Raw genomic sequence first — 26,769 nt, forward strand, 5'->3', positions numbered from 1 at the left:
ACCAACTGTGTTATCAATATCATGTCCGTTAAATAACAGGGGCTTTTCCTTCAAACTTCTACACTTTAAAGCAGGAGTGGCCAACTCCAGCCCTCAAGACCAGGCAACGGGTCAGGTTTTAACGATATCACTGCTTCAGCACAGGTGGCTCAATCAGTGGCTCAGTCAAAAGCCAACACTGAGTCACTGATTGAGCCACCTGTGCTGAAGCAGGGATATCCTCAAAACCTGACCAGTTGCGGGGTTCTTGAGGACTGGACTGGAGCACCCAGGTTTTATCTCATCTCTTTTAAAAGAATGTGAATTCCCACTCCTTCTGCAGATTGAATAAAGGTGGTCATGTCTAGAAACATTTCTGCTTAATTTAGGAATCAAAGTAGCCATTTAGAATATACATGTGAAATTAGATGTTCGTCCTGACAAATGCTCATTACAATTGATTGAAAGACTTTATAAAGCAAAATCCTTTATAAAAAACCCAAAAAACAAATATGACCCTGTTTTATTAAACATCGATGAGGGTAAAATGTTACACTAAAGAAAAAAAAAGGCATTATTTTTACTATGTAATTCATTAAAATGTTGTCGCATTTAAAAAAAACTCTGACATTTTGCCGATTTAGGTTACATTTCACGGCAAACATGTAAATGAGCATACACAGGTAGCCAAACTTTATATATACACACATACGCACACATTTACTGGATTTAACAATGTGTGTTAGCAATGATCCACTAGATAGCAGCTTAAAGTGCAGAGTAGGAAGCTTTACAAGATTTGTGTGTGTGGGTACCCACATAGAGAACTAAAGAATAGTGATACAGTATGTGAGATAATTTGGGCAGTAGTGTTTTCGGTGAACTGAAGGGAGACGAGGGAACAGCTTGTATAAAAAAATCATTTGAAACGGCTACTCCTATAAATTGTGTGGTAATTATATTTCTAATGAGAACTGAAATAAATTGGAGCACTTCACACATCATGTGTTTGTGGGAGACCAAAGCTTATACAGTAGTTATGAAAGTGTTTAAAGAAGGGGTGGCCAACGCCAGTCCTAAAAGGGCCACCAACCGATCAGGTTTTAAGGATATACCTGCTGCAGCACAGGTGGCTGTCTTTGACTGAGCCACTGATTCAGCCACCTGTGCTGAAGCAAGGATATCCTTAAAACCTGACCTGTTGAGCGGTCTTGAGGACTGGAGTTGAGAACTCATGAGATAATACAGCCCTGGTGTGCTGTTCAATTGCTGTTCACGGTACATCATTGTTGCAGTGTACAGTACCTGCTGTGAAATCATAATCCCCCTTTTTCTCTGTTCTGCTCTATTAGGTGCTGGACATTAGCAGAGAAGGCAAGGAGGAGGTGTTCTATGGACCTACATTGCCTTTTGCTTCCAACGGAATAGCAGCATGCTTTCTTCCAGCCCCCTACTTCACGTGTCCCAATCTCCAGACTTTGCAAGTACCTCATCACAGGATAGGCACCATGTGAAATCATGAACGCAGGATTCGGATATGAAAAAAGAAAGAAATCTCTATCTGGGCTTGAGTAGCTTTAATGGCAACATTGCCTTTGAAATGGATGAACACTGTTCACATCCCAGTGTTAGCTCTCCTTGGGCAAGTCACTGTATCTCATTGAGCCTATGGCATCAAAACTTAGATTGTAAGCTCTTCAGGGCAGGGAATCATTGTGCCTGCAAAACTCTACGTACACACTCAGCGTTACATAAGAAATTATTATTATAAGGTATTTCTTCAACAATGAACGCTTAATATGCAAAATGCTAGTCTTTCGTTAACTCTGGTTTGAATGACTTGTCTAGTAATCATATCAACTGACACAAATCTGAACAGTCACTCTCACCCCCCACCACCCGCCCAACCCCCTGTCCGTTTTAGTACTGTATAGCTTGTTTCAACTCATGTAAAGTCTGGTAAATATTTGAGAACAGAAGAATTTAAGGGCAATATATACTGTATATATAACTGTTTTCAAACATATGCAATTTCATCAATGTGTGTGGTTACAAAGGGAATGTGGAACAAAAACAATGTATCACAATTATTCAGTTACATATCGAGCTACAGAATGGAGATTCGTATTGAAATGCATATTTAAGAGGGAGAAAAACCACAAGAAATGTGATAAAGAGTTGTTAAACCACTGCATTTTCAGCAGATTGCTTTTGCTGCTAATAAGCTACTGAACAGCACACATAAGTACATATAAATAAAATGGGTATATACAACCCTGCATATTTAAATGTGCCATTTTGTAATGTGTGAACACCCTGATACACCCAGATTCTCAGCCGCGTTAAGGAGTTCACCTACTATAGTCTCCCATTGCAAAACACATGAAACCAGTGTAAAAAAACATTTAACATAGAAAAGGAATCAAAGTAAAAGCTTTTAGATATTTAGTACAATGTCCCAGTCAGGACACATTAGTGGGTAGCCCTCCCTCCTTTTTATTTTGGACTCTGGAATTTAAGCAGCCGGGGAAGTATGGGCGCTAGAAGCATCCGAACTAATAGCAATTCAAAAGTGAAGTACATTTACCATGCTCCGCTTTACCGCTCACATCATTCATTTTGGAATAAAAAAAAACTGCAGAAGTAAACATCTGGTTTCAAAGATGATATAGTAAACAAGAAAACCATAGCATAATGCTCAGCCAATCATTTTCATGAACCCTCCTCATTGTTTTATAAACAAAGTGTCCATCAATAAGGTTTCCCATTACATGACAATTCGCTTCCAAAAAGACTTAACAAAATTGGTCAGAATTAAAATGATGTGCGTGTGGGGGGGGGGATGGGGAGAGAAGAGAGAAATAATTAGTAAGTTAACCCTTAAAGTAAACACTTCTGATTTAAGGCACAGACAACTGGTGTCAGTTATAAGAGGTGAATGGTTCATTAAAACATGAAACTATGCTTCATTTTAATATACCATAAGAAAACAAAATGTTTAATTGAACCTCGAGTTTCACACCGACCTCAAATACATCAGAGGGACCCATGATGTATAGAAGTGGAAACAATCGTTTAATGAACACAATCACATTGTAATTCAGACCATGTTTTTTTGTCTTTGTGGTCATGAGTGGTTAACACCTATAGAATGAACATTAACCGTCTGAGTGCTGGAGGAGCATCCGTCACTCCTCTTCTTATTAGATCTCCCCTAGAAAGCGCATGACGGAGCAACAATTTTATGAGGCCCCTGCAGTGCCAAACCCCATTAAATGGTGGCTACATCATTAGGCACCCAAAGGGTTAAACAAAACACTGATTTCTAAAGAGAGCAGGAAACCAGCAGTGAACAAAATATGTAAACATTAACCATTGCAAAATTACAGTAAGAGACACTGCCAGAAAAAAATGGTTTAAGTAATATGTGAAAATCTTTAAAAAATGTGAAGAATTATAAATGTATTATTGTACTTCAGTAATCCTTGTCCTGCATGCCATGTTGAAGATCTCCAGGGTTCGAGAGATCTTAGTTACTGTTAATTCCTTTTCTTGTAGTCTCTCCGCCCAGTTAGCTTTCCATTAGCCTCTATAAGATTCCCTGCTCTCCTCACTGCTGTACAAACGAATAATGAAATTATCAAAAGCAGTCCCCTTACCAGACCGAAAAATTTAATAAATACCTCACCAGAACAGATTAATAGATCATATCTATAAAACTGAACACGTTGTTTGTTTGCAGGGCAATCTGATTGGTCTGTCGGTCTGTCACTCAGCCTCATCTGATTGGTCCGTGGCCCGGCCCCCCCATTTCTCTCATTGGCCTGCGTGGTTCGCTGACCACGCCTACCCAACTGCCACACTCTCGCAACAATCACAGAGCTTTGGGAGGACGCATCACATCAACACATTCCCACCTCTCCGCCTGCTTTCACCGCTGAAAATAACCTCAGTGCAGATTCATTCCCTGCGGATTACTCACCACCTGGAGGTACCGTGCGCTGGCAAGAGCCACCCCCGCCCCCAACACCACCCCACCACACCGCCAACACCACCCCCCCTCACCTAATATTGCGCCCGGTCCATTACCCATGGCCGCTGCCTTCCCCCTTGGGGCGCCCTTAACCCAGCTTGGCCGCAATGTTTTCAGTTTTATAGATATAGATATCTGGAGTATACACACACTGCAAGGGCTCAAAGAAAGAAACTCTACACTGACCAGCAGAGAACCCATATACACACAGAACAGGGGAAATGTGTACCAGGGGCAAATACAGACGCACAGTGTGTGTGTGTGTGTGTGTGTGTATGGGGGGTGGGGGGTGAGAGTATATACGCAAAGAACAGGGGGCATTTGTACCAGGGGCAAATACAGACACGGTGGGTGGGGGTATATAATGGAGGGAAGTGCTGATACACCGAGGTCAGGGGGTACACAATGGGGGCACACATGACAAGAAGGGGGTCACTACAGGCCTGGGCAGGCGTTGTGAGTATCTAACGGGGGGTGGGTAGCTTAACAGGTAGAGGGGTCTCCTCTCGGTGCGCGGGTCGCTGTAACGGTCGCCGTCCCCCCGAGCACACGCGCCGTTTCCCGCCCTCCGTTTTGTCTCTCCCATGCGCCGGCGCCTCGCGCTCAAAACACCTCACGTGGGTAACCGAACCCCCCCTTGCCTTTCCAGGCTCCACCCCCTCCCCCACACCATTTGGCTGGTGGCCAATCAGGGAAGGTGAATAGTGACGTAGTTTGGTCAGCATCTACCGGCGGCCATGTTTGTTAAGGGCAATTTTTTTTGTCAAGATTCACACAACCCACCCAAGATTCACAACCAACCAACCAAGATTCACACCCACCCACCCAAGATTCACACCCCCACCAAACAATTATTAGGGCTTGGAATACTGGGCGGAATCAGCGAGGCCTGTTTCCCTATCCATGGCCCTCACATACAAACATAGCATCAAACACCAGTAACAAGATCCTTTTAAAGCTTGTTACTGATTAGCACAAATGCAGGAACATACATTTTTTGCACCATGGCTAGAACCACAGGTAAGCCTACATCTGCTTGCTTCCCACTAGCCAAACAAACCTATTATGGCATTTAGGGGACTTTGGGCACATTTTCTCCTTGGCTCTGTAATAGGGAAGCCCGAAGGCATCCTGTACCAAGATGTACCAGAAAAATACAACTTGTGAGGAGAGAGCCTACCCCCTTGACCATTAGGACAACAATAACACCTGTGAAAAGGAGAGCAGGAAGCCTTACATGGACCGATGGAACCTGATTTATGAAAGTTTTACACTACCCCCAACTTGACGTGGCTTAATTCCTTGTTGGATCATACTGGCACAAGACGAACAAAGGAGAAACACCAATCACGTATGATCCTGTGATGCATTTCAAATGAAAGGAGTAGCAGCTCAAGCTTACGAGGCCCTTCTATTGGTCCTAGTAGGACAGAGGAGCTTCCTGGCACAGGTACGTTTTGTTTAGTTTGTTATGGAATTTGCTTTTACTCACGATTTAAATAAAGCTGGAAGACTCAATACTTCAATAGGACTTCATATTCTTGTATACTTGCATGGCGGAAGTGGAGAGGGACAGGTCAGTGAGCACCCATATCCCTTTGATCTCTTGTGGGATAATTCTGGCAATTGCCGTCTACAGCCACCTTTAAATATTACTAAATTTTAGGAAATATTCCTGGAATTATACAGAAGAGACTCTGCATTTGAATCACCATGAGACACATTTCCAAGATATACGAATAGCAGCAAGTGCACATCCACAACTTGAACACATTTAAGGTAGAGATCTCACCAGGGAAAACATTTCTTGTAGTGTTGCCCAGAAACATTTTGCACAAAATATACCCGATCATGTTACTTTCTAAAGCAGCATATACCTGTATTATGTGACAAGATGTACATTTAATAGAATCGTCACAACCTTGTGCTGCGGCCATTTGCTTCCTGCATTAAAACCTCACGTGATGTTTTATAGCCAGTTATCCAATAATGCGTTTTTTTTTTTTTATCACGATAACCAAGTGTTACTATAAACAGAAGAGGTCTAAACAAGGTTGGTGCTGTTGTTAGAAATTGCACTGAACTTTATAAACTTGGGGTCACAAAGTAACATTTCTCAGAGGAAGCAATGTTTATACAAAATATTTATTGCCAATGCTCTTTCAAGAAAATCCAGTCTGTTGCTTATTAAGGAAGAGTGCGGAGAGGGACGCGAGCCACGTTTTGAGTGACGTTGCAATTTCATTGCATAGACAAAAAAAGCCACTTGTCATGACATTCTTATGTATTATACAGAATTGTGAGTACAAATATCAGTTCATTTAATGCCCCAATATTTTTAGGGGATGTTACAAGTATAAAAAGTCAATTTCTGGTGGTTAGCCTACAAAATATTCCCAGCTAGCATCTGTCGTTTTCCAGTGTCTGCAGCTCAGCGTTTCCACGTTCACCCAAATGTGAGAGCAATCTTCTGTAAGACTCTCTGTGGAAGGGGAAAATATTGTTTAACAAATGGAAAAAATAAAGCTGTTTCCCACTGCCACTGATCAGATGAGAACAAAGATATGACTTAGACATGAAAGAGTAATTGTGATATACAAGGACATAGCCGTGATGGGGACAGTGATTTGAAGCATACATGGGCAGTACCTGTGTGCTACAGCAATGCAGAATGGGCTTCAGCAGTGTAGCTTCTAATTCATTTAGATGGCGTTCAAAGTTTGAGTAGCCGAACAGGTCAAAGCAAGGGGTACAATTTAAAATCTAAGTGTAGTGCCACTTACTGTACTAATATCTGCTATTCATATAATTTGCCAACGTTATATTAAGGAGCTTTGCAAATGTAAGCCTGAACCAAAAAAAAAAAAAAACCAATATGATTGAATAAACAATACATGTCATGTATTAATAGCTATATGTGCTCATACTAAATAGAGAGCAAAAATGCACCTGTAATTCCAAAGCTGCAGTAAAAATGGCAGAGTTATAGATCAGTAAAGCAAAATCGTTGTAGTGGTGTATGCTTTTTAGATCTGTATTTTTTTCAAACCAGAAAACCAAGAGAATTTAACAATGAACTATACGATCATGATGCAAGAGGGAAATGATAGTAATACGGTACTGCTAAATAAAATTGATCAGTGAAGTGGGACTGCACCTAAAGGAGGTACAGTATAAACAGAAGTACTAACTCTCTGGTGTAATGTACAGGTCTTAAAGTTCAACCTATCTTCTGTAATTGCAGATTATGTTAAAAGTATGTCTTTTGGGGGGGGGGTTCACTATTTTAAAGGTTATAATTCTTTATCTTGACAATTCCAAAAGATACAGAAGTAAGCACATCACCTTAAGGAAGCATTTCTGCCTAGTCCACGTTTGTGCTCGGATTCCTTCAGGCACTGTGTCATTGTGGGTATCAGGCTAATAACAAGAGGCTGGTTTAAGACAGAGAGGGTCTCCAAGATGATGTATATCTGGTGGTCATATATTCCACTGTTGTCTTGAACAAATTGTCTACAAAGACATAAAATATTACAGTCCGTAGAAGTATTCAAGAGATTCAAACCTAACATGCCCTTCTGAACTGAGGGGTCCAGCAACCATGCACTGCTGGCTCTATTAGGATTAGATGACCCAAATGGTTCTTCATGTGCTGAAGACTAACCCAGAAGATGTTACTAGTAGAGCAGAATGCCGAACTATCCAATCCATAATTTGGTTTTCAAAAGGATCGTCGTTACAGTATGTGTGCCTTATTGCTGTAACATAATAAAAACTGCAAAATATTGAAGACTGAAATATTCAAGTTGTACCACAAAGTAATTCTTCTTTCCACCGGCTGACAATACAGATGACAAAAAAATTAGCATAAATCAGGAGAACTGTCATCCACCCACAGCCTACCAGAAAGCACTAATGTTTATAAGTGATTGCTTATTTTAAACACACTAATCAGTGTCTTGTAAAATAATGCTCAGTATATTTTAAAAGTTGTTCTGAACATTTCACTAAGGCTCATGCCATCTAAAATAACAGGTAAAATAATACCTATACTAAAGGGTCCAAAGTAACAGATTCCATAATATTCAATGTTTCTAAAAATACTATACATACAGTGGCGAGAAAAAGGATGTGAACGGGTTAGGATATTCACATATTTCAAACCTAAAATGTTATTAGATCTTAATCCAAGTCCTTTAGATTCAGTACCTGGTGGAACTTCTTAAGCATTTCCTGTAACTACTGGTCAGTCTCTCACATCGGTTTTGAGGCATAATAGCCCATTCATCCTTACAGAACTGCTTCAACTCACTTGACATTTGAGGGCTTCCTTGCATGGATAGCTCGCTTAAGGTCTTGCCACAACATTTCAATGTGGTTTAGGTCTGAACATTGACTAGGCTTTTCTAAAAAGCATAATTTCTTCATCTACAGCCATTCTTTTGTAGATCTGCTTGCATGTTTAGGATCATTGTCTTGCTGCATGACCCACTTTCGCTTCAGCTCACGGACAGGTGACCTGACATTCTCCTCTAGAATCTTCTGATACAATACAGAATTTATGGTTGTGCAAATGATGGCAAGCCGTCCAGGTCATGTGGCAGCCCCACCCATCACACTCCCACCCCCATGCTTCATGGTTAGGATGAGGTGGTTCTGTTCGTACTTCAGACAGGCAGCAATGTTCTTTTTAGAGAGACGTGGTTTTCTCCTGGCTATCCTTTCATGAACACCATTCGTGTTCAGTCTTTTACTGATAGTTGAGTCATGAGCACTCACTTTAGCCAAGGCGCGAGTGGCCTACAGATCTCTGTAGTTCTTTGTGACTTCCTTTTGCTAGGACGACCGCTCCTGGGTAGAATGACTGGTCTTGAACTTTTTCCAATAACAGTGGATTGGTCTAGCCCCAAATCCTTAGAAATGGTTTTGTAACACTTGCTAGACTGATGAGCATCAATAACTGTTCTTCTGAGGTTCTCAGAGATTTCTTTTGATCGTGGCATGATGTGTTTCCACACACCTGTATGGTGAAGGCCAAACTCACAAAGTTTCTGATCTTTATATAGGGCGGGCCTCCCAAACTCTGCCTGAAGATCTACTTAATTATGTAAACACCTGATTCTAACTATACTCTTTCATTTAGTGGATAAAACCAGGGTTTCACTTACTTTTGCACATACACCGACTCTTAATTACTCATTGTGTGTCTAATTCATTCATCATTTTGTTTCAAAAGACATGGCATCGGTTAATATAAACCCAATTGGATATTTAAGAAAAGACTGGGTTTGATTCAAGAAGGTTATCATGAAAAAACTATGGAATTTCCGTAATTATCATTGTCGTCCACAAACTTTTTCTCGTCACTGTACATGTATCCAATAAACTATTTAACACCCCAAAAATACATGGTGCAGTAGTGCACTATGCATTTTTTGAATGTTAACCAGTTTGTATTTGCTCTGGTACCTTTAGTAGATGTAGTAGTTTCTCCACAGTGAGCCGGAGTGCTGTACTTTCACCTTGTTCATATGAAAACAAATTCAAAGAGCAAGAAAAGACAGCAAATCCTTACAATAAAACTAGATTAAACTGCACTGTAAGTGAAACTTGTGAAGATGGTGAATGTCCTTATGGACACATAGTTGAAAGAACACAAATACCCTTCCTTGGCTTGTGATCTTTAAAAACCTTCCACCAAGTTTCTTAAAAAACAGAAACATTGGCAGAGTGAACAAGACAACACTGTCTTGTACACTCCCCTCTACTGAAGCTCATCAAGATAAATTAGGAGCGAGGCCAACAGAATTAGAATTCGAGATAGCGTCCCGGAGACAACAAAGCTCAATAAGCTGCATCGCACCTGAATCGGTAACATCTGCCATAAAAGTAAATGGCGGGTATCTCTGATTCGGGCACGATACAGCGAATCACACTTTGATAACTCCAGGGCAGAGTCTCAACTCTTTTGCAACTAGAAGTAATTACCACTACTAAATACCACTACAATAATAAAGACCAACATATAGATATAATATGGGGTCTCCTTATTTACATTCCCTATCTACACATAAAACTGGCTTAATGCAGATGTAGTGCCATTATTCGGAGAAGGCGGCTGGATCACAACCAATTAATTATAGGTATAATAGAAATGTTATGCCATTGTTTGAGACAAAGGTCTTGCAGTCAATTATAGCCCCCCAAATTACCTTAAAATAGAAGTCATACGAGTTATAGCATCCTCATCTGGGGCAGCTTGGCCACCTTCAACCATATGCTGAAGTGCTTGAGTAGATAGCTTTTTAACTAAAAGACAAAAAAACAATGCATGTGACAGGGACATGAATAGTCAATATTCTGAGATTCATCTGCATTACTTATGGTCTTACTTCCAAAATACAAACATGATAGCCACCCTGAAAATAACCAGAAAACCTGCTGAGCTACATATAACAACATGATAATGCCACTTTGTTCGAAATGCGGAATTTGTCAGGCATCTATACTGTAGTTGTGCCCAGTTCTCTACACAGACCTGGTTCCTTTCTGTTTTCTCATTTTTTTCCCTGACCTTTAATTGGTTATGTCATATTATCTGATCCAATTTTCACGTATTCTCCAAGAAATGTGTAACATTAAACATTTACTCATAAAACGCAGCAAATATATGAGTACTGTGTATATAATATTATATACTGTGTTGTAAAAATGTAATGCTCTGTACATAAGATTTACAGTGAATTAATAATAGGCTCAAAACATTGGACAAAATAATGTGAAAAGATCTCCGGCACGTCTGCCTTATATAATAGGGGAAATATCCCCCAACAAAAACATAAGATGCCTGCAAACACACTAAAAACACCAGGCTGTAGGACATATGTCGTGTGACTGAAAGGGTCATACTGATAACGGACGTCACTGTGATTTTTTGATATTGCATACAATGGTTCAGTAGACAAGTAGCATTTTAACGGAATTAAAAAAAATTGCATAATCGGTCATATGATTCATTATTTGCGTAGGATCCATCATTAACTGTACTGCAGAAATGTCACAATTGACTAGAATACAATGGGGCACTCAAACACTGGAACTACCAGGAGATAATCAGGATTTTAAAATGGCACAGTGAAAGCAGGTTTCTGTACAGCTGACCAATATCCTATCGCTCTGGCTACACAGATAACTAACGAGGCTACATAACAAAATTACAGAGTATTTTATTTTATAATGCACTTGACATTTTTTATGGATAAGACTCAATATGCATCTTCCCACCATACCTGGAGAATAGAAATATCAAAGAAAAACTGATCTGATGGATCCCTTACTAATTTAAAAAGTTGGTAATGCAATTTGATATGATTTGTGGGTAGGAGTCCCAGCATGTACACAGTACCTTCAAACTCTCGACATGTTTAAAGTCCAGAGACAATCTTTCCTTGATGCAGTTTTTTGATAAAACATGTCCTATGCTTTATTAATCCAGTTTTACTTGGTACGTTTGACCCAATCATCACATGCCATATTGCATTTAATAGACAGATTAGCAGATGTGAAAAATAAGGGTCAGGCTTTGACATAAAGGATTGTATTGTTCCAACACGTAATATGTACACTAAACATATACACCTTGATCATTTCTACTGAAAGTTTTGCAATTGTACCTTTAATGTTGTGTTTATATTTTCCTCTAATAAATTGTCATTTGCAATGTTTATGACAGCAGTTTTAGCATCTAGATTCTGCCAGCAGCATTTTACAGCTTATCAAAAGCAGCAAAGTCCCCTCCCACTCATTTGGAGATATAAAGTTCTTACAGTATATCTTACCCTGCGGCTCATTGACCAATATCAAGCACTTTAGTACAGGAGGGAGAAAAAACTCAGTGTCTCCCACATCAATGCTCTTGCTTCTCTGGAAAACATCAAGGATGAAAGACAGGATAGAGGCCAAACGAGGAGGTGGGGAGTGACCCTTGAACTGCAGGTAGCTGTCACTGTAAAAGAAAAATTGATCATTTCATGGTCACAAAGATAAAAACGGGAAGTTACTTAAAAGCCAAATCAGTTTGTAGAGGATTTTAATTATTTTTCAAAGATTTGATTCTCTGTAGCCCATAATCTAAGTGCAGTGCAACATACCGAGTGTCTATTACTCATGAAGCTATTACAATGCTCTATTTTTCTATTAAAGAAGCAGTTCCATCAAATGTTCTGGTTTTTATACAACTGGATGTACAACTTAATGTTTTGCAAATCCTGTAAAACTACCTCCCCCCACCCAAATCTCCCCAAACCATCAGGTACTGGAGACATCAATATCGTTTCTGTAGCCTCTATTTTTCATTTTGCAAGAAGTGTTTGGGATGGATGTGTCCAAACAAAAGAAAACTCAGTGGGCACCCAATTATTATCTGGCGCAGTGAGTAAAAACACTGACTGATGCATAGATGTTCAGTAGATAAGTGATTGTACTTTTGATTCCTTGTAAAATGTTAAATACTCGCACAATTATATCTTACCTTATGACTTGCATTACTGTCCTTCTGAGATGCACTGTGTGTGGGCTCTGCACAGAATCACACAATGCTATAAGCATAGGGTGGCTCCCTACCCCTGCAACAGATGGCGAATTAGGTAGAAATCGCCCAAAATACTGCTGAATAATGGTTTTCAGCTGCTGTTTCACGTAGGCACCCTGTGTTTGAGATTGACGGCATATGATGGACAGACCCTGTGAATGCAAATTTAGACATTTTCCACCTTAGATTTGCAAGAATCAGCACACGTTCTTACTTTCCTGTTTGCCTTTGTTTAGCACACTTATTCCTGTACTAGCTGAGAGACCCGGCGTTGACTGGGATTAAAATTTTGCGCTCCCTCCTCTCCCCGTCTCTTTCTCCGCTCCCCCAGTCTTTCTGCGCCCCCCCCCCCTTGCGCAGCTCCGGTCTCTCGTCCCCCCCCCTGCGCAACTCCGTTCTCGCGCCCCGACCCCCCTCTGCGCAGCTCTGGTCCCCCCCCCAGCGCAGCTCCGCCCCCCCCCCCCCCTGCGCAGCTCTGGTCTGCCCCATGCGCAGCTCTGGTCCCACCCCTGCAGTGTCACATACACAGTGAGACACATACACAGTGTGAAACACACACACACCCCACGCCCATCTCCCTCCCCACACGGGCAAGCAAGGGAGCGCCGTGGGGAAGGGGAAGAGCAGGCAAGGGGGAGCGGGTCACGGGACCGGCGCGTCACCCGCTCGCAGGGGAAGCTGGGGGGTGTAGTCCGGCGGCGGCGCCGTGACTGCTCCACCACCCCACCCATCTCCCTCCCTAGGTAACGGGAGCATTGTGCGTACGCGCAATGAGCTGCGGGTGAGGGGGGGTGATGGAGGCGGGGGAGCCGGCGGGGAGGTGAGCTGCGGGTGAGGGGGGAGATGGGGTGAGCCGGCGGTCCGGGCCGCTGGGTGCGTGTGTGTTGCAGTTGGGTTAGGCAGAGGGGGAAGGTGAGCTGCGAGTGAGGAGAAGAGAGTGTCGGTTGGGTGATGTCATAGAGCCACGCAGGCCAATGAGAGGCGTGCGGGGCAGGGATACGGACCAATCTGATTGGCCAGAGGCTGAGTGACAGACCCACGGACCAATCAGATTCACCACATCTACCAACAACCCCACAAATTTCAAATTTATATATTAAGATTTATTATCTGCTCAACTATATTATCTATTCTGTACAGCAGCAGTGCGCAAACGGGGGTCGCGCGACTTTCTTTGGGGCCGTGGCTCACTTACCCAGCTTCTGTGTCCACTCGTCTTCATGACAACGTGGCGTCAAATGACGCCGCGGGGCCATGTGACGTCACATTACCCCATGGCATCATTTGACACCTGCTGCCATGGAGACGCGGTGTCAAATGACGCTGTGGGTCACGTGAAATGACATTACATGACCTGGGGTGTCATTTGATACCGTAGGGGGGGGGGTGACACAGGGGGAGAGCAGGCAAGGGGGGGGGGGTGGAGGGCAGCGCAAGAAGTTTGCGCACCCCGGCTATACATTCTCTTTTGCTGTGGAAAAATTCCTTTTGTTAAACACCGTTTAGATTTAAAGGGAATAATGCATGGATAGGTACATGGTGCATGGATAGGTACATGGTGCATAAATAGGTACTTGTGGCATGGATAGGTACTTGGGGCATGGAAGGTACATGATGCACGGATAGGTACATGGGGCAAGGATAGGTACATGGGGCATGGATAGGCAGCAATTGGATAAACAAATAGCACACATTGCCTATTTAAAAGCAAGGTACTGTATGTTCATTATGGTTATGAAACAAGGTCCAAAGAGCTCATAACTAAAAATGCCAGAGACCCCGCAGTGTACATACTACTTTTTCCAAGAGTGATCACAACAATCAGCAAAGAAAAATACAAGGATTGCAGTGGTACTGAGATGTGCAGGGTTACAAATAACCAAAAATGTTTGCAATAGTAACATATTTCCTGTCAGAATAATTCTAGAGCAGTGTTACTGGATACCTGTGGTAGAAAATAGGTGAGCATATTCTGCTTATGTCATACTATATTAATTCGTGCCCAAAACTAAGACTTACCAGAAAACTGGACACATTAAAAAAAGACATTTAAATGAAATTTATCAAGGATTCTCGCAGACCCCTTAATTTTTAATATTCCTATGTGGGAAACTCGTACTTAGTTCTGTGCATCAATAAATTCAATAATAAAAAAAAGTATATATACACACGCATACACAACAAAAATGAGAAGCGCACACACTATAGTGTAAAACAGTATAAAAAAGTTATTTCATAAAGATGCAGTGACATTATGCGCACTCACAATGTATGTGAGTGAGCATCTTTAGTAAATAACTTTTTAATACTGTTTTACACTATGGAGCCTGCACGTCTCATTTTTGTTGTGTGTATGTGTGTGTATCTGTACCGTGTTAGCCAAGATTAATAATCAAAAATGAATAGACGATACCGTTCTGTGGCTTATGAAATGCTTTTATTTGTGCGAACTTTCGAGATACACAAAATCAGTGAGAGATCAGTGTATCTCGAAAGTTCGCACAAATAAAAGCATTTCATAAGCCACAGAACGGTATCATCTATTCGTTTATATATATATATATATATATATATATATATATATATATATATATAATATATATATATATATATATATATATATATATACATATATACACACACACACACACACACACACACACACACACACACAAACACACATGTATTAGACATTACTGCATGCGTTGGCATTAGCCCCGCCACCTTCTGGCCACACCCCAATTTAAAATAATGGCTCCTTCGTGCGCTGAGAACGTCTGCTACATCTGTATATATGAATACATTTCATGAACAAGAGTCTAAAAGGAAGCATGTCACAAACCACTCCAGGACTGAAGAGAATGAGACTTCCCCTTCCTCGCAATACAGAAATGATCCCTGCTGCATATTAAAATCTGAAAGTTACCGGAGATATGTATTTTATGTTGATATATACTACAGAATTAAATATTTTGTACATGTTCATTTTGCCTGATGCAGAAATACACATGTAACAAAACTCCCTGTGAATTATATTAACACAATATTATCTCAAGGTTGCGCGCCATACAGCTTTAAAAATAAAGTTGCCCTAGTCTGCCTTCATATATTTTTTTTATTGGGGAGACCACAATTGAGACCAGAGCCGACTATCATAATATCCATTTGTTGTGAGTATTTGATTTGTTCCCCTGAAGCTTTAGGTTTGCTTTCTCTTCATAGTTTCATGTATCTGTTTTGTCTGCAGTGGATGTAGTTCAATATAAAAAGGCAGCAACAACAGGTCTCAGATCGTTTACCTGGAGATACAGAGGGAGGCTCTCTCGGATGGCAGAGAGCATGGCTGGAGGCAAACCCTTATCTTGCTGAAACAAGGCATGTGGTAAAAGCAGGAAATCAATGATGCGGAAAAGGAGCTGCTGTGCTTTGGAAGTCGCCAACATCAATGACCAGTACCTCACAAGGCATCCTGTAAAGCAGACAAGAGACACGTCGGAACAGTAGCAAACCCACTACATTCTGCATGCCCCGAGGGCCTATTCAATGTGACTATTTTCTGGTTTGAACACATTTCTCATGAGGCACAGCACTACATTCAAACCAGCAGGGGAAAACAGAGACAAATTGTGTAATCTGGCGGCTACAGAAAACAGCTTTCCTACTAAATTCCTGTCTGCAGTACAGGGAATCAGGAGACAATACAGATGTCAGCAGCAATGCTGGCTCTCCATACAAGTAACTATTTGTACCATTTATTTTCAAATCACTACAGGTGATTAAATAATAGAAAAAATGGACCAAATGTTTATTTTTTATTTTTTTGCTAGAAGGCTCTTATTCACCCACTGTACCTTTCCCTTGTATTATTGGTAAAAGACAAATCATTAAGAGGTGTGAATGTTTTTTTTTTTTTTGTTTTTTTTAAGTGGTTAAATTTATTATCAAGATTGACTTAAATTTAGCAATTTAAGCAACATTTTGCGTGAGAAAGAAACCACATTAGTAGAGGGTCCATATACTTATGTACCTTTAAAGAGAGTCACTTTTACTGTATCGGGGAGACCTGTGAACATGCTTAAGGCCGCATTTATAGTGACGGCGACGCGACCGATGACGTCAGTCGTCGCCACTGGCGAGTTAAACTTTAGTTTTAAGCGACGTCGCTGGCGACAAGGCCAGTGACGTCACCAAGGAGGAGGGTACCGCTTTGTGATTGGTTTAGAAACAGTCACATGTGGCGACTATCTCTAAAAATAAATGAAATTTCACTGGCTTCCAAATTTTTGATCGCTCTGTCGTGCTTACTATAAGCGCATGCGACGGATTCAATGGATTTGTTTTGGAGCGACGTTGCGTCGCCATCGCCAGGCACTGTAAGCGCAGCCTAAGATAACTTGGAAATAAGGCTGCGGCCAGGGTGAATAAGAGCTCGCTGGCGCTCGGCGCTCATTTTGCTTGAGGGATTTGTGGCTAGCCAGTTGCGCGCTCGGGGGTGGTGGTGGTTGTGTTCATGACATCACTGAGCTGGTTCACCCTCATTGGGCAAACCGCACACGTGACGTACCGACAGAAACAAATGTACTTGTCTCTGCAAGAAGCTAAGCGCGGTGCGGTCACAGGCACGATGACCGCTAAGCATCACCCTGGCCGCAGCCTTAGTCAGTTTAAGTATGCAGTCACTTATTTCCCATGTACATACTTGAAAACGAGAGGTAACTCTCAATGTATTACTTCCTGGTAAAATATTTTATAAATAAATAAATAATGTATCCCTCCACATATGGTTTAAGGGACTATTTGGCAAGTAAATGAACCCTCCACTAAATTGTAAGCAACTGGGTCACCTCTCAGAAAGCCCAACTTCAGAGTCTGGATAAAATGCCAAAATTCATAATGCAACATTAGGCTAAAGTGGATACGTTTGCAAAAGTTCTGTTTAATTTCACATGGTTTGCGACATTAAACAATTATATTACAAGTACTTTGTTCAGTTCTCTAAGCACGAATACAATGTCAGCTTGTTATTTCTTTTGTTTACTATATAAATAAAAAAAATGTCAAAACCTGTGCTGCTCTGTCCTATCCCAGTCTGTGAGAACATGTACTGTTACGGATATAACACTGAATAGGAGACTGTTTTTCAGGGTAGCAGTTTACAAACGTTACAGTAAATACCGCTGCTCACCCATTGTCCTGTAAGTGATCTGCAGCCCTTCCATAGGCTCTTTTTTAGTCAGGTATGGTTTGACATATTTCAGAACATCTCCCAGGTATTCCTGACATTTCAATACCATGGCAGACTTTTCTGCCAGAGTTTGCAGGCCACTGTACGTTATTCCAGCTGCCTAGAGAAGAGAGAATTGCTGATCAAATAAAACAAAATGCACATTGTCTTTAAGGTGCAGTCACGCAGAGCAACATATATTGTAGCAAGTGAATATACTAAGCCATATAACATCTCCACCTTCCTTTAATAATTTTAAATACAAAGAAGGGTTGCAAAGGATAGGATTAATAAAAAAGCACATGGAGTGCGTTATAGGGGCTTTAAAATAATATATAAACAACTAAGCAGGGATGGGTTATCCATTAGGCACGTGCCTAGGGGCTCCCTCCCCCGTAACGTAGCGGTGCTGCTGTGCATGTAAATGTGCTTGCTGTGTTGCACTGCTGCTTGGCAGGGCCCCTGACAGGGGAGAGACCCGGGAGAGCCGCCCCGCCCATGCCCAGCCTCTGCCTCGTTGTGGCGGGCCCGGCTTAGTTGAGAAGTTGAGCTGCGCATCAGTGGAGCGCACCGGAAGTTGGGGGCCCATGCACCAACCTTTTACAACTTTCTTACTTGGATAAACTGGAGCAGTGCACTCTTGGGGTCTTGTTTGTTAGACTGAGGTTCAACCTTTCCTTTGGATAAGAGTTTTTCGACTTCTGGTAGTTTGAAAACTAATCTGGTTAATTCTCCCAGCTGCTCCATCAGTACGGTGTCTGTTATTAGAACCAGGAATAACCAGAACCATTTCATTCACCTTAGCCAGAGAGCCTACACACAAACAGGCCATTATAAACGCTCCTATGTCTCTGGGTGACCCACTTTACAGTTCATAACTTAACAGCCATTACAGATATCCGACTACACATTTTTAGTATAATGAAAAGGTGCAATCAAGAAACTAAAACCAATGGAAACACATGGAATGAAAAGCATGTAACAGAAAAGCTGATGCTCTATTAGGAGAAAAAGGAAAGAATAAAGGCAGAATTCTGTTGTGCTAGATATTTTCGTTTCATACATCTAAAATCGGGGGGGGGGGGGGGGGGGGGGGAGGGGCGCTGTGTAATCTTGTGTAATATCTACATATAAATAATTTTCGGAAAATGCAGAACATCTGATTTTGTGACATATAGCACTTACGCTTGTGATCGTACTTACTCTGTTCACAGTCTGTCCTTATCACCGCACCAACTGGTTGATCAATAAACATTTGCAATATACATCGAATCCAAGCTCGAACTGACAAGGCTTGATAAGATGAATATCCAATGCCAGACAGGGCCTCCGTTAATGCGCTAGGGAAATAAGGAGAAGATTCATCTAGTGATTACAAAAATGAGCAGTTGTAGCACTTGGAAATGTATCTTAATAAAACAACGTATGGCACCGTTTCTGGTCCCACCATATACGCTTATTATTGCCGACCAGAACTAGGACAAAGCCAACAAAAAGAATAACGGCACGGTACAGAAAGGAAAGCGCCTATGACTACAGGTAAGCACAAATAATTAAATGAAAGTCAGGATTTTTTAAACTGTAATCTCAAATTGTTAAACAAATCTGCAACAACTAAACAGAACATAAAAGGTTTGAAACCTCTGATCAAGAAGCATTCGGATCTCACATATAATATGGTTACGTTTTACATTAGAGTATTAATATATTGCAGTATTTTGGGAATACATTCTGAAGGGGAAGATGCTGGTCTGTCTTTCTTCAACTCACTGAAATAGTACTAATAAGTACTTTCTTTCAGTACCAATTAGCAATTTCTTTCATCAATACTCCATGTGTTTACGGACTGCACTTGCATAAAAGAAAACAGAAACCCTCAAAGGTAGCTTGATAACAGTGAGCCTGCAACACCGTTTATAATAAGTCAGTGAAAACTGTACAAGTACAGCCGGTGCATCGCATCGCAACGCAACACACACACACACACACACACACACACACACACACACACACACACACACACACACACACACACACACACACACACGGGATACTGCAAGTTAACCAATAACAGAGGACTCCTTGCATAGACATGTAGTGATTTGTGACTCTTCTCAATATATACACTCACTGCAAGTGGTGATTAAAAAGTGGTGTCAATACAGCTGCAATATACAGATTTACGTATAATTATATGCAGCCTATGTAATGATGCCAATGTGACAGCAATATACTTTCCAAGAAAATAAAAAAAATCCTGGGGGGTGGGGGGGTTTGGGTTCACCCAGTTACATACAGGTGCTGGAAAATCTTTTAAAAAATGGTTTAAAAAAAGCTGTGTCTTTTTTCTGCTTGCTCAACTCTCCCCACAAATGTTTATGTTCTTCTCTTAGTAACACAAATACTGTCAGCAGGCAAACAGCGCACTTTCCCAAACAAATAAACAGAGGATAGGAGTATACACAACCAGTGACATGGGGGAGCTGCCAGCAACTGTTTCCACAAACCAACAACCAGATGCTTCATGTGGAAACTAACATCATGCCCCTCATTCCATCTCCGGACGGAGCCAATGTGATCTGCTTTACAGAAAGTCATTTTTTGAACACCAAATCAAATATAAGTCATATTGCACAGCCAGCATTACAGGCTATAATTACACCTGAAACGGGCAAATGAAACGGGATACGGTTTTCAAAAGGACTGATTTATAACTCTGTGAGCCTTGAACATTTAATGTCTCTTTTCTGGCAAAATCGTCCCAAGCAAATCAATATACACCTGAAAATGTGACGGAAGCTCTATGAAGGGAAGCGGGAGCATGCAAGTAATAGAACATTCACCATAAAGGCAGAAATGCAACTGCAGCTTTGAAACAAAAATGTAATGGTTTTGCAACCCAGGATCCAGTGTGATGTGTGTCTCTATTTATTCAGTTGTAGTTACATAAAGTGCTTTACTTTCATTCATTTTACTACTGCTACTGCCATTCTTCCCCTGGGCAGGTTCAATTTCCAATGAGGGACAGACGGACAGAGGCAGAGAGAGAGAGAGAGAGGCAGAGAGAGAGAGAGAGAGAGGCAGAGAGAGAGGCAGAGAGAGAGAGAGAGGCAACGAGAGAGAGAGAGAGAGAGAGAGAGAGAGTGATGGAGGCAGAGTGAGGGAGGGGGGCAGAGAGAGAGAGGGGGGGCAGAGAGAGAGAGAGAGAGAGAGAGAGAGAGAGAGAGGGGGCAGAGAGAGAGGCAGAGAGAGAGAGGCGCAGAGAGAGAGAGAGAAATCCCTTTATTTTTTTAAAATCAATTCCAATTCTTAAATATCAGTATCAATGCTTGATTTGAATGAAGGAGTGAGGGGAAGAGAGCGGGAGGTGGAGGAGTGATGGGGGAGTGTAAGGGGGGGGGAAGAGTAAGTAAGGGGGGAAGAGAGAGGGAACAGAGAGAGAGGGAGATTTATGGGGGGGGGGGCAGTAGGGGAAAAAGACAGGGAGGGAAAGAGAGGGCTGGAGTTCTCTAAAATGTCTGCAATAGAGCTTGGTTGCATCCCTGCTGCATGCATTTAACTGCACCAGATCAACTGATGAAAACCAAAGTTCTTTATCAGTGCACAAAAGAGATGGACATTTTTCTTGTTTCACTGGTCATTTTATTGAAAAAAAAAATGCTGCCCTTTGAATGCATACAGAAAAATGCAGATTAAAAAGGACTACAGTATTAGCTGCTCTACGGTGGTTAATAAATGTCAATCAAAGCTTGGTATTCTATTATTTATCCTTAGTCGATAATTTAAGCAGATGCATGGTATACAGCGAAACTATCCACTCTATGAAATGACAATATGCTTATTTGGAACACCATGAAGAAACAGGCTGTTCTACAGAACGAAGCGTTATTTCTCAATAGAGGGATTGCCCTTTGCTGTGGGAGCAATTTACAGTATGCTGAAAAATGTTGTATAAGAAACATGTAATAAAGATTCCTTGTCAACAACAATGTCACAGGGTGTCAAAATAATTCAATAGGTACTAGAAAGCATTGCAATGCATACAAGGCAATGCAGCCTATGCCATCATTCCTGTTAATAACGTGTCTAAAGCAGCTCCAGTGAAAGACTGAAACAATTACAAACACACTAGGTGCATGACCTCTTTACACCTTCAAGACATGCATTTGGCACTGCTTCTGGCTCCTTTATCATACATTAAATATGTGGATCTGGAGGAAGGAAAGTCAATCTTCATTATTAAACAAAGTAAAACATTCCTTTCCATTCATAAATTGTCAGATAAGCCATCAAAATAAGGAAACTAGTCCATACCCAACTGTTGGGTACAAAAGGATCCAGGTAAATGTCTTTTTGCACTACCCAACTGACAGAGTTGTAAATGCTTTCTGTATAGCATGCAAATCTCGCAGGGAACTTCATTATCATGTGCTTATTTGAATTTCTAATCCAAAATGTGTTAAGTCTGCAGTGTTTATGTGGTGTTTGTGAAACTGACGAGCTGTAAATCTGTGAGGCATGCAGACTAGCAAAGGAAGGCATTATGTACAGTGAAGGTGTGTGTGTGCGTACACACACACACACACACACACACACAGTATAATAATTTCTTTGGTTAAAAATATATTTGGCAACAACCTTAACCTCTCATTAACAAGCATGTTATTGGCGCACATTATTGTGTCTTGAAGACTGTATATTTTGGGTCTGTAGTAGAAAGCCGTTTCTCTGTGTGCCCTGTTTATTGACTAGTCTAAAGAAGTGACATCCCTGTGAAAGGTGTAAGCAGGACATGGGCCCAGGGCTCTCACCTGTTTGGAATTAGATGGCTCAGATAGCGGGATACCAGCAGGGGTGTGATCATATCATCCCATCCAAACAGCTGCATCATTGACAGAAGTGGCTGGGGCTGGAGATCAGAAGGGGCACTGCTAGGCAGGTCCAAAGCCAACAGAGCATAACCTGATCAGAAACATGGATTGTGACAGGGACAGAAACTACTCACATTTAAGTAGGATATAAAGCATTGCAAAAGTAGGATTAATTTAATATGCTGTAGAGTTAACTACATATTTACTCTAGCACTTATATCATTATACACACACACACATGCACAAAACGGAAGAAAAGTACATGCTCCATAGCACAGATCAGTTTAGTTTTAAATGGTGATGTATTAATGTCAAGATTAAAAACACTCACACAAGTGTATATTGTTATGGGGGACCAGAACTTTTAACACCAAAACCACCGGGATCACTATCACCAGACGCAGAAGTTGAATAAACGAGAGTTTATTCTGGCAAGCCAGCAAACACACAAAATACACAATCACAGTGCAACAGTCACCAACTGGGGGTCAGAGGGACAAGACTATAGCCTCAACTAGGTGCAGGAGCCCGCTTCGGAAGGCTTATCCTGAACGGCTTCCTCCCCTGCTTCTCTGGCACTTCTCCGTCAAGCACAGTGCTATTTCACAGAGCACTTTTGAAAATCCCGCCAGCCGTGTCACCGATCAACTCCCAAACTGTTCTAGTTCGTAGATCGGCCGCGCTCCTTACATAGCCCTCGGTTGCAGGCTGCAGACAAATTGGAGAACGGGGGCTCACCCGGCTGCACCAATCAGAGGAGGGGGCCGGCTTAAGCACTCTGGACGTCCCTCAATGACAGACCTGCTGGCATGCGGCAAATTTGAACTTGCCAATTCAAATCCTACCTACGGGGCTCAGACCCGGCAACGGTTCCCTTGGTGGCCAGCCCGATACCTCCCGCTGGTTAGGCGCCTCAGTGTCTACGGGGAACAAAGGCTCTACACTGCTGAGAGTCCGTCCCCGGACCTGGTAATCAGCCCTTCCCGCTCACCATTTGTCCCGGTACTTAGCCGCTGCCAGCCTTTGTTACGACTTGGCATTTCTCTGCAGACAGTCCAGTTAAGTGAATTACTGGGTCTGCACACAGAGAAATGCTAACAACATAAAATACATTACTGGCTTGCTAACTAATTGTATGGGGAAAATGCTACATTCTAACATGGGGTATAAAAGTGCTTTTCTTTATTATACAATCCCCAGTCCCCAAACCATACAGTTTTCCACCTTCTAGACATTACACAGTGATTAGCTCTTTTCTGGAAGGGGTTACACAAAACATTACATACACCGGCCAAAATGAGCCTCACAGAGGCGGTCGTTACATTGGGGCAGCCAGCCAGGCGTCACCTTTATTATGCGAGGCTGGCTACCCCTACCCTTACATATATTCTTTAAAGCACTTCGGTATACAACGTTACCAGTCTGCATCTACTGGAACAGATAACGGGAGAGCTGTGGTGAGTAAATTTCTCCTCAAGGTATTAGATGTCCGTTTCTATCGGAGTAGAGGGGATAGATACTACTGGCACAGCATCACACCCGGAATGCCGTCCAGAGCGATGTCACAGATAAGGAGGGGGGGGGGGGGGGAGGTCCTGGGAATAGATGTAAGCTGTAAACTTGTGTCCCACAAATTGCAGTGTAACGAAGACTTCACGGTCAACCAATCAGCAAATTTCAAAGAGGCACCGCCCATTCTCCACAGCCGATCTCTGCAGGGGTAGTAATCCGTGCACCGAGAAATCCAGGCAAAAACAACGGGCTTCCAGAATAGCAGAGTCAAACAATGTCCCAGCGCGTTTCATCGCACTTATGCGACGTTCAATTATACAAACGGACAAGTAATAAATACTTTGAGGCGAAATTTACTCACCACATTTTTCCAGTTATCTATTCCAATAGATCCAGAGTGGGATGCTTTAAATGAATATACAGTGAGTGTTATTAATATTGACCTTAAAGCTGCAGTTCAATCTGCGGTTTAAAAAATAAATAAAAAATTCCATTCAATATGTTGATCAATACAATCTGCACACTGACAAGTGATTAGCTAAGTTGCCGATCGATCCGTACTCCTGTAATCGATCGCTGAAGATTCGGCTCAGGGGTTCTTTATATCACTGTTACACTGCAGAAGATTACCCAAGATGCAAAGTTCTGTGTGGAAGATCATGTGACTAGGTAGACACTAGGTATAATTGGTGCACTGCTAGAGAGATGGCAAACAGGGTGTGCCAGACCCTGTCTCAAATGAGGAAGGGGATGTGACTTTGTAAATGGTTGCTATAGAAACAAAAATGCTTTTTACATTAGAATACATTAAAAATAGTTTTTTTTTAAAAGCTACAAGTATTTTCTCATAGTACAGAAATGATTTATTAAAAAAAAAAAACCCCACACATGTAGGATATTGCTTTAACTGCAGCTTTAATACATCACTTTATAAAAGTAAATGTATCTGTGCTATGCAGCACGTGCTTGTTTTCTTCCCTTTTGCATTCTAGAATTTCCATGGAACAGTTTGTTCCCGCCATAAGCTGCTTTATATTCCCTACATGTTGGTAACTAATATTCCCCATGGACTATTTTGGACTTGTTAATGGTTTTGAGTCTAATTGATATTTGTTATTATTTGCGCATGTTTAATAATATTTAACCACCATGTTATCATTTCACCTGTATACGTACACACACATCACACCTCAGTTGTGATTTTATTCACATTTAGTAAATTCACATTTACAGTTAACAATAGTTGTTTTTCTTTTTCTACACCATTTTATCATTAACCAAGTGAGCACTATAGCGCCGATTGTCACACACACACACACACACACACACACACACACACACACACACACACACACACACACACACACACACACACACACACACACACACACACTTTATGAAATCTAACAACTTGTTATGGATTTGTGATCTAATTATGTTACTTTTGAAATGTAAACTTTGTGTAAGAAGGACCCTAAAACCGGAACCGTTTCTTTATTTCTATTAATTCCTCTTTTATTCTCCAAGGAGCAAGATGAACAAAGACAAGAATGGAGAAAAGATCAGAAATGACCTCGTAGTGTAAGCGAGTCACAGAGTAAGCCGGGCAGCAGAGCACCAACCTGCAGCAGTGTCAGCTAGCTGGGAGTGAGGCGTCTGTGACAGTCTCAAGCTCTTCAAGAAGGGGAAGAAATTTCTCCAGAGAGCGCTAGCCACAGCTAGATGGTGCTCTTTAGTCAGCGACAGTGACTGTGCGTGGGTGCCTGTGTTCCCACGTCCTTGGGCTGAGCGACTGTGGATGCTCCTGAAAAAAAAAGACCATAATTCACCTTCTTAGAGACCAATCAATACAAACAGAACATTTTCACAGCATGCCTGCACATATTCTCTGCACCGGCACCTCCTGCTGGGAGGGGGTTAATTGCAAATGCTAGAAATAAAAACACCCATTTGAATTAACCTAAGGGAAATACTGTTAAATAGAAATCAGAGGACAAGAATGTGCATGTGGAAAGCACTCGTTTGTCATCCAGTTATACGCAGAAACAGCATACAATGTGAACAAATGACAGGGCATATGAAAGATGGCTGCCACATCATGTTCTCCAACAGAGGTTGTCCGCCAATAGTAGCCCAAAAGGTTTTTTCTTTATGTTTACATATTAAATATTTAGAAACAAAAAAAAAACGGCGTTTTAACATTTATGGCAAGCAGCAGGCTGATTCGTAAAGTAAAAACAGAAGTTACGATTAGCGCTATTTTTACAGTTGCTTCACGTTGACAATAAAACCGGAATGTTTCGTGTGTCATTTCCTTGCATCAGCACCTCCAAGAAATGACTAGTCCAGTCCTGGGCGGATGAATGACGATGACATCATGTCGGGCAGCACCAATTTAATTCTAATTACTTATGTATTCATAGCTTTCCCTGTGCTTATAAAGGATTTGCAGACAGCAAAAAGGTTAATTCCATTTCATTAATAAGTAGGTGTGCAGCACAATGTGTGTGTGGTCTGGCATTTCCTTTAACATCCAACTGAACAAATAAAAATGTGTATA

At 41.6% G+C, this 26,769-nt stretch overlaps 2 protein-coding genes across 7 annotated transcripts in view; one reads left to right on the forward strand and one right to left on the reverse strand.

Moving 5' to 3' along the window:
* KLHL32 (kelch like family member 32) overlaps positions 1–2,812 on the forward strand; it is a 236,107-nt gene extending 233,295 nt beyond the window's left edge. For all 5 annotated transcript variants that reach the window (XM_075597504.1, XM_075597505.1, XM_075597502.1 and 2 more), the window contains one exon: positions 1,332–2,812. In XM_075597504.1, coding sequence (XP_075453619.1) covers positions 1,332–1,493 — 162 coding nt within the window. In that variant the 3' untranslated portion in view covers positions 1,494–2,812. The remainder of the gene's footprint in view (positions 1–1,331) is intronic.
* Positions 2,813–5,988: 3,176 nt separating this feature from the next.
* Positions 5,989–26,769, reverse strand: part of MMS22L (MMS22 like, DNA repair protein) — a 92,122-nt gene continuing 71,341 nt past the window's right edge. Inside the window, exons 14-24 of one of the 2 annotated variants that reach the window (XM_075597500.1) lie at positions 25,832–26,013; positions 22,638–22,788; positions 19,030–19,166; positions 18,442–18,584; positions 17,788–17,947; positions 15,902–16,071; positions 12,543–12,754; positions 11,851–12,017; positions 10,225–10,321; positions 7,358–7,525; positions 5,989–6,494 (exon numbers count right to left, since the gene is read on the reverse strand). In XM_075597500.1, the coding sequence (XP_075453615.1) occupies positions 6,413–6,494; positions 7,358–7,525; positions 10,225–10,321; positions 11,851–12,017; positions 12,543–12,754; positions 15,902–16,071; positions 17,788–17,947; positions 18,442–18,584; positions 19,030–19,166; positions 22,638–22,788; positions 25,832–26,013 (1,669 nt within the window). In that variant the 3' untranslated portion in view covers positions 5,989–6,412. The remainder of the gene's footprint in view (positions 6,495–7,357; positions 7,526–10,224; positions 10,322–11,850; positions 12,018–12,542; positions 12,755–15,901; positions 16,072–17,787; positions 17,948–18,441; positions 18,585–19,029; positions 19,167–22,637; positions 22,789–25,831; positions 26,014–26,769) is intronic. The other variant, XM_075597501.1, reaches the window with a different exon arrangement.

This window comes from Ascaphus truei, chromosome 4 (assembly GCF_040206685.1).
Source record: "Ascaphus truei isolate aAscTru1 chromosome 4, aAscTru1.hap1, whole genome shotgun sequence".
In the NCBI taxonomy this organism is placed as follows: Eukaryota; Metazoa; Chordata; class Amphibia; order Anura; family Ascaphidae; genus Ascaphus; species Ascaphus truei.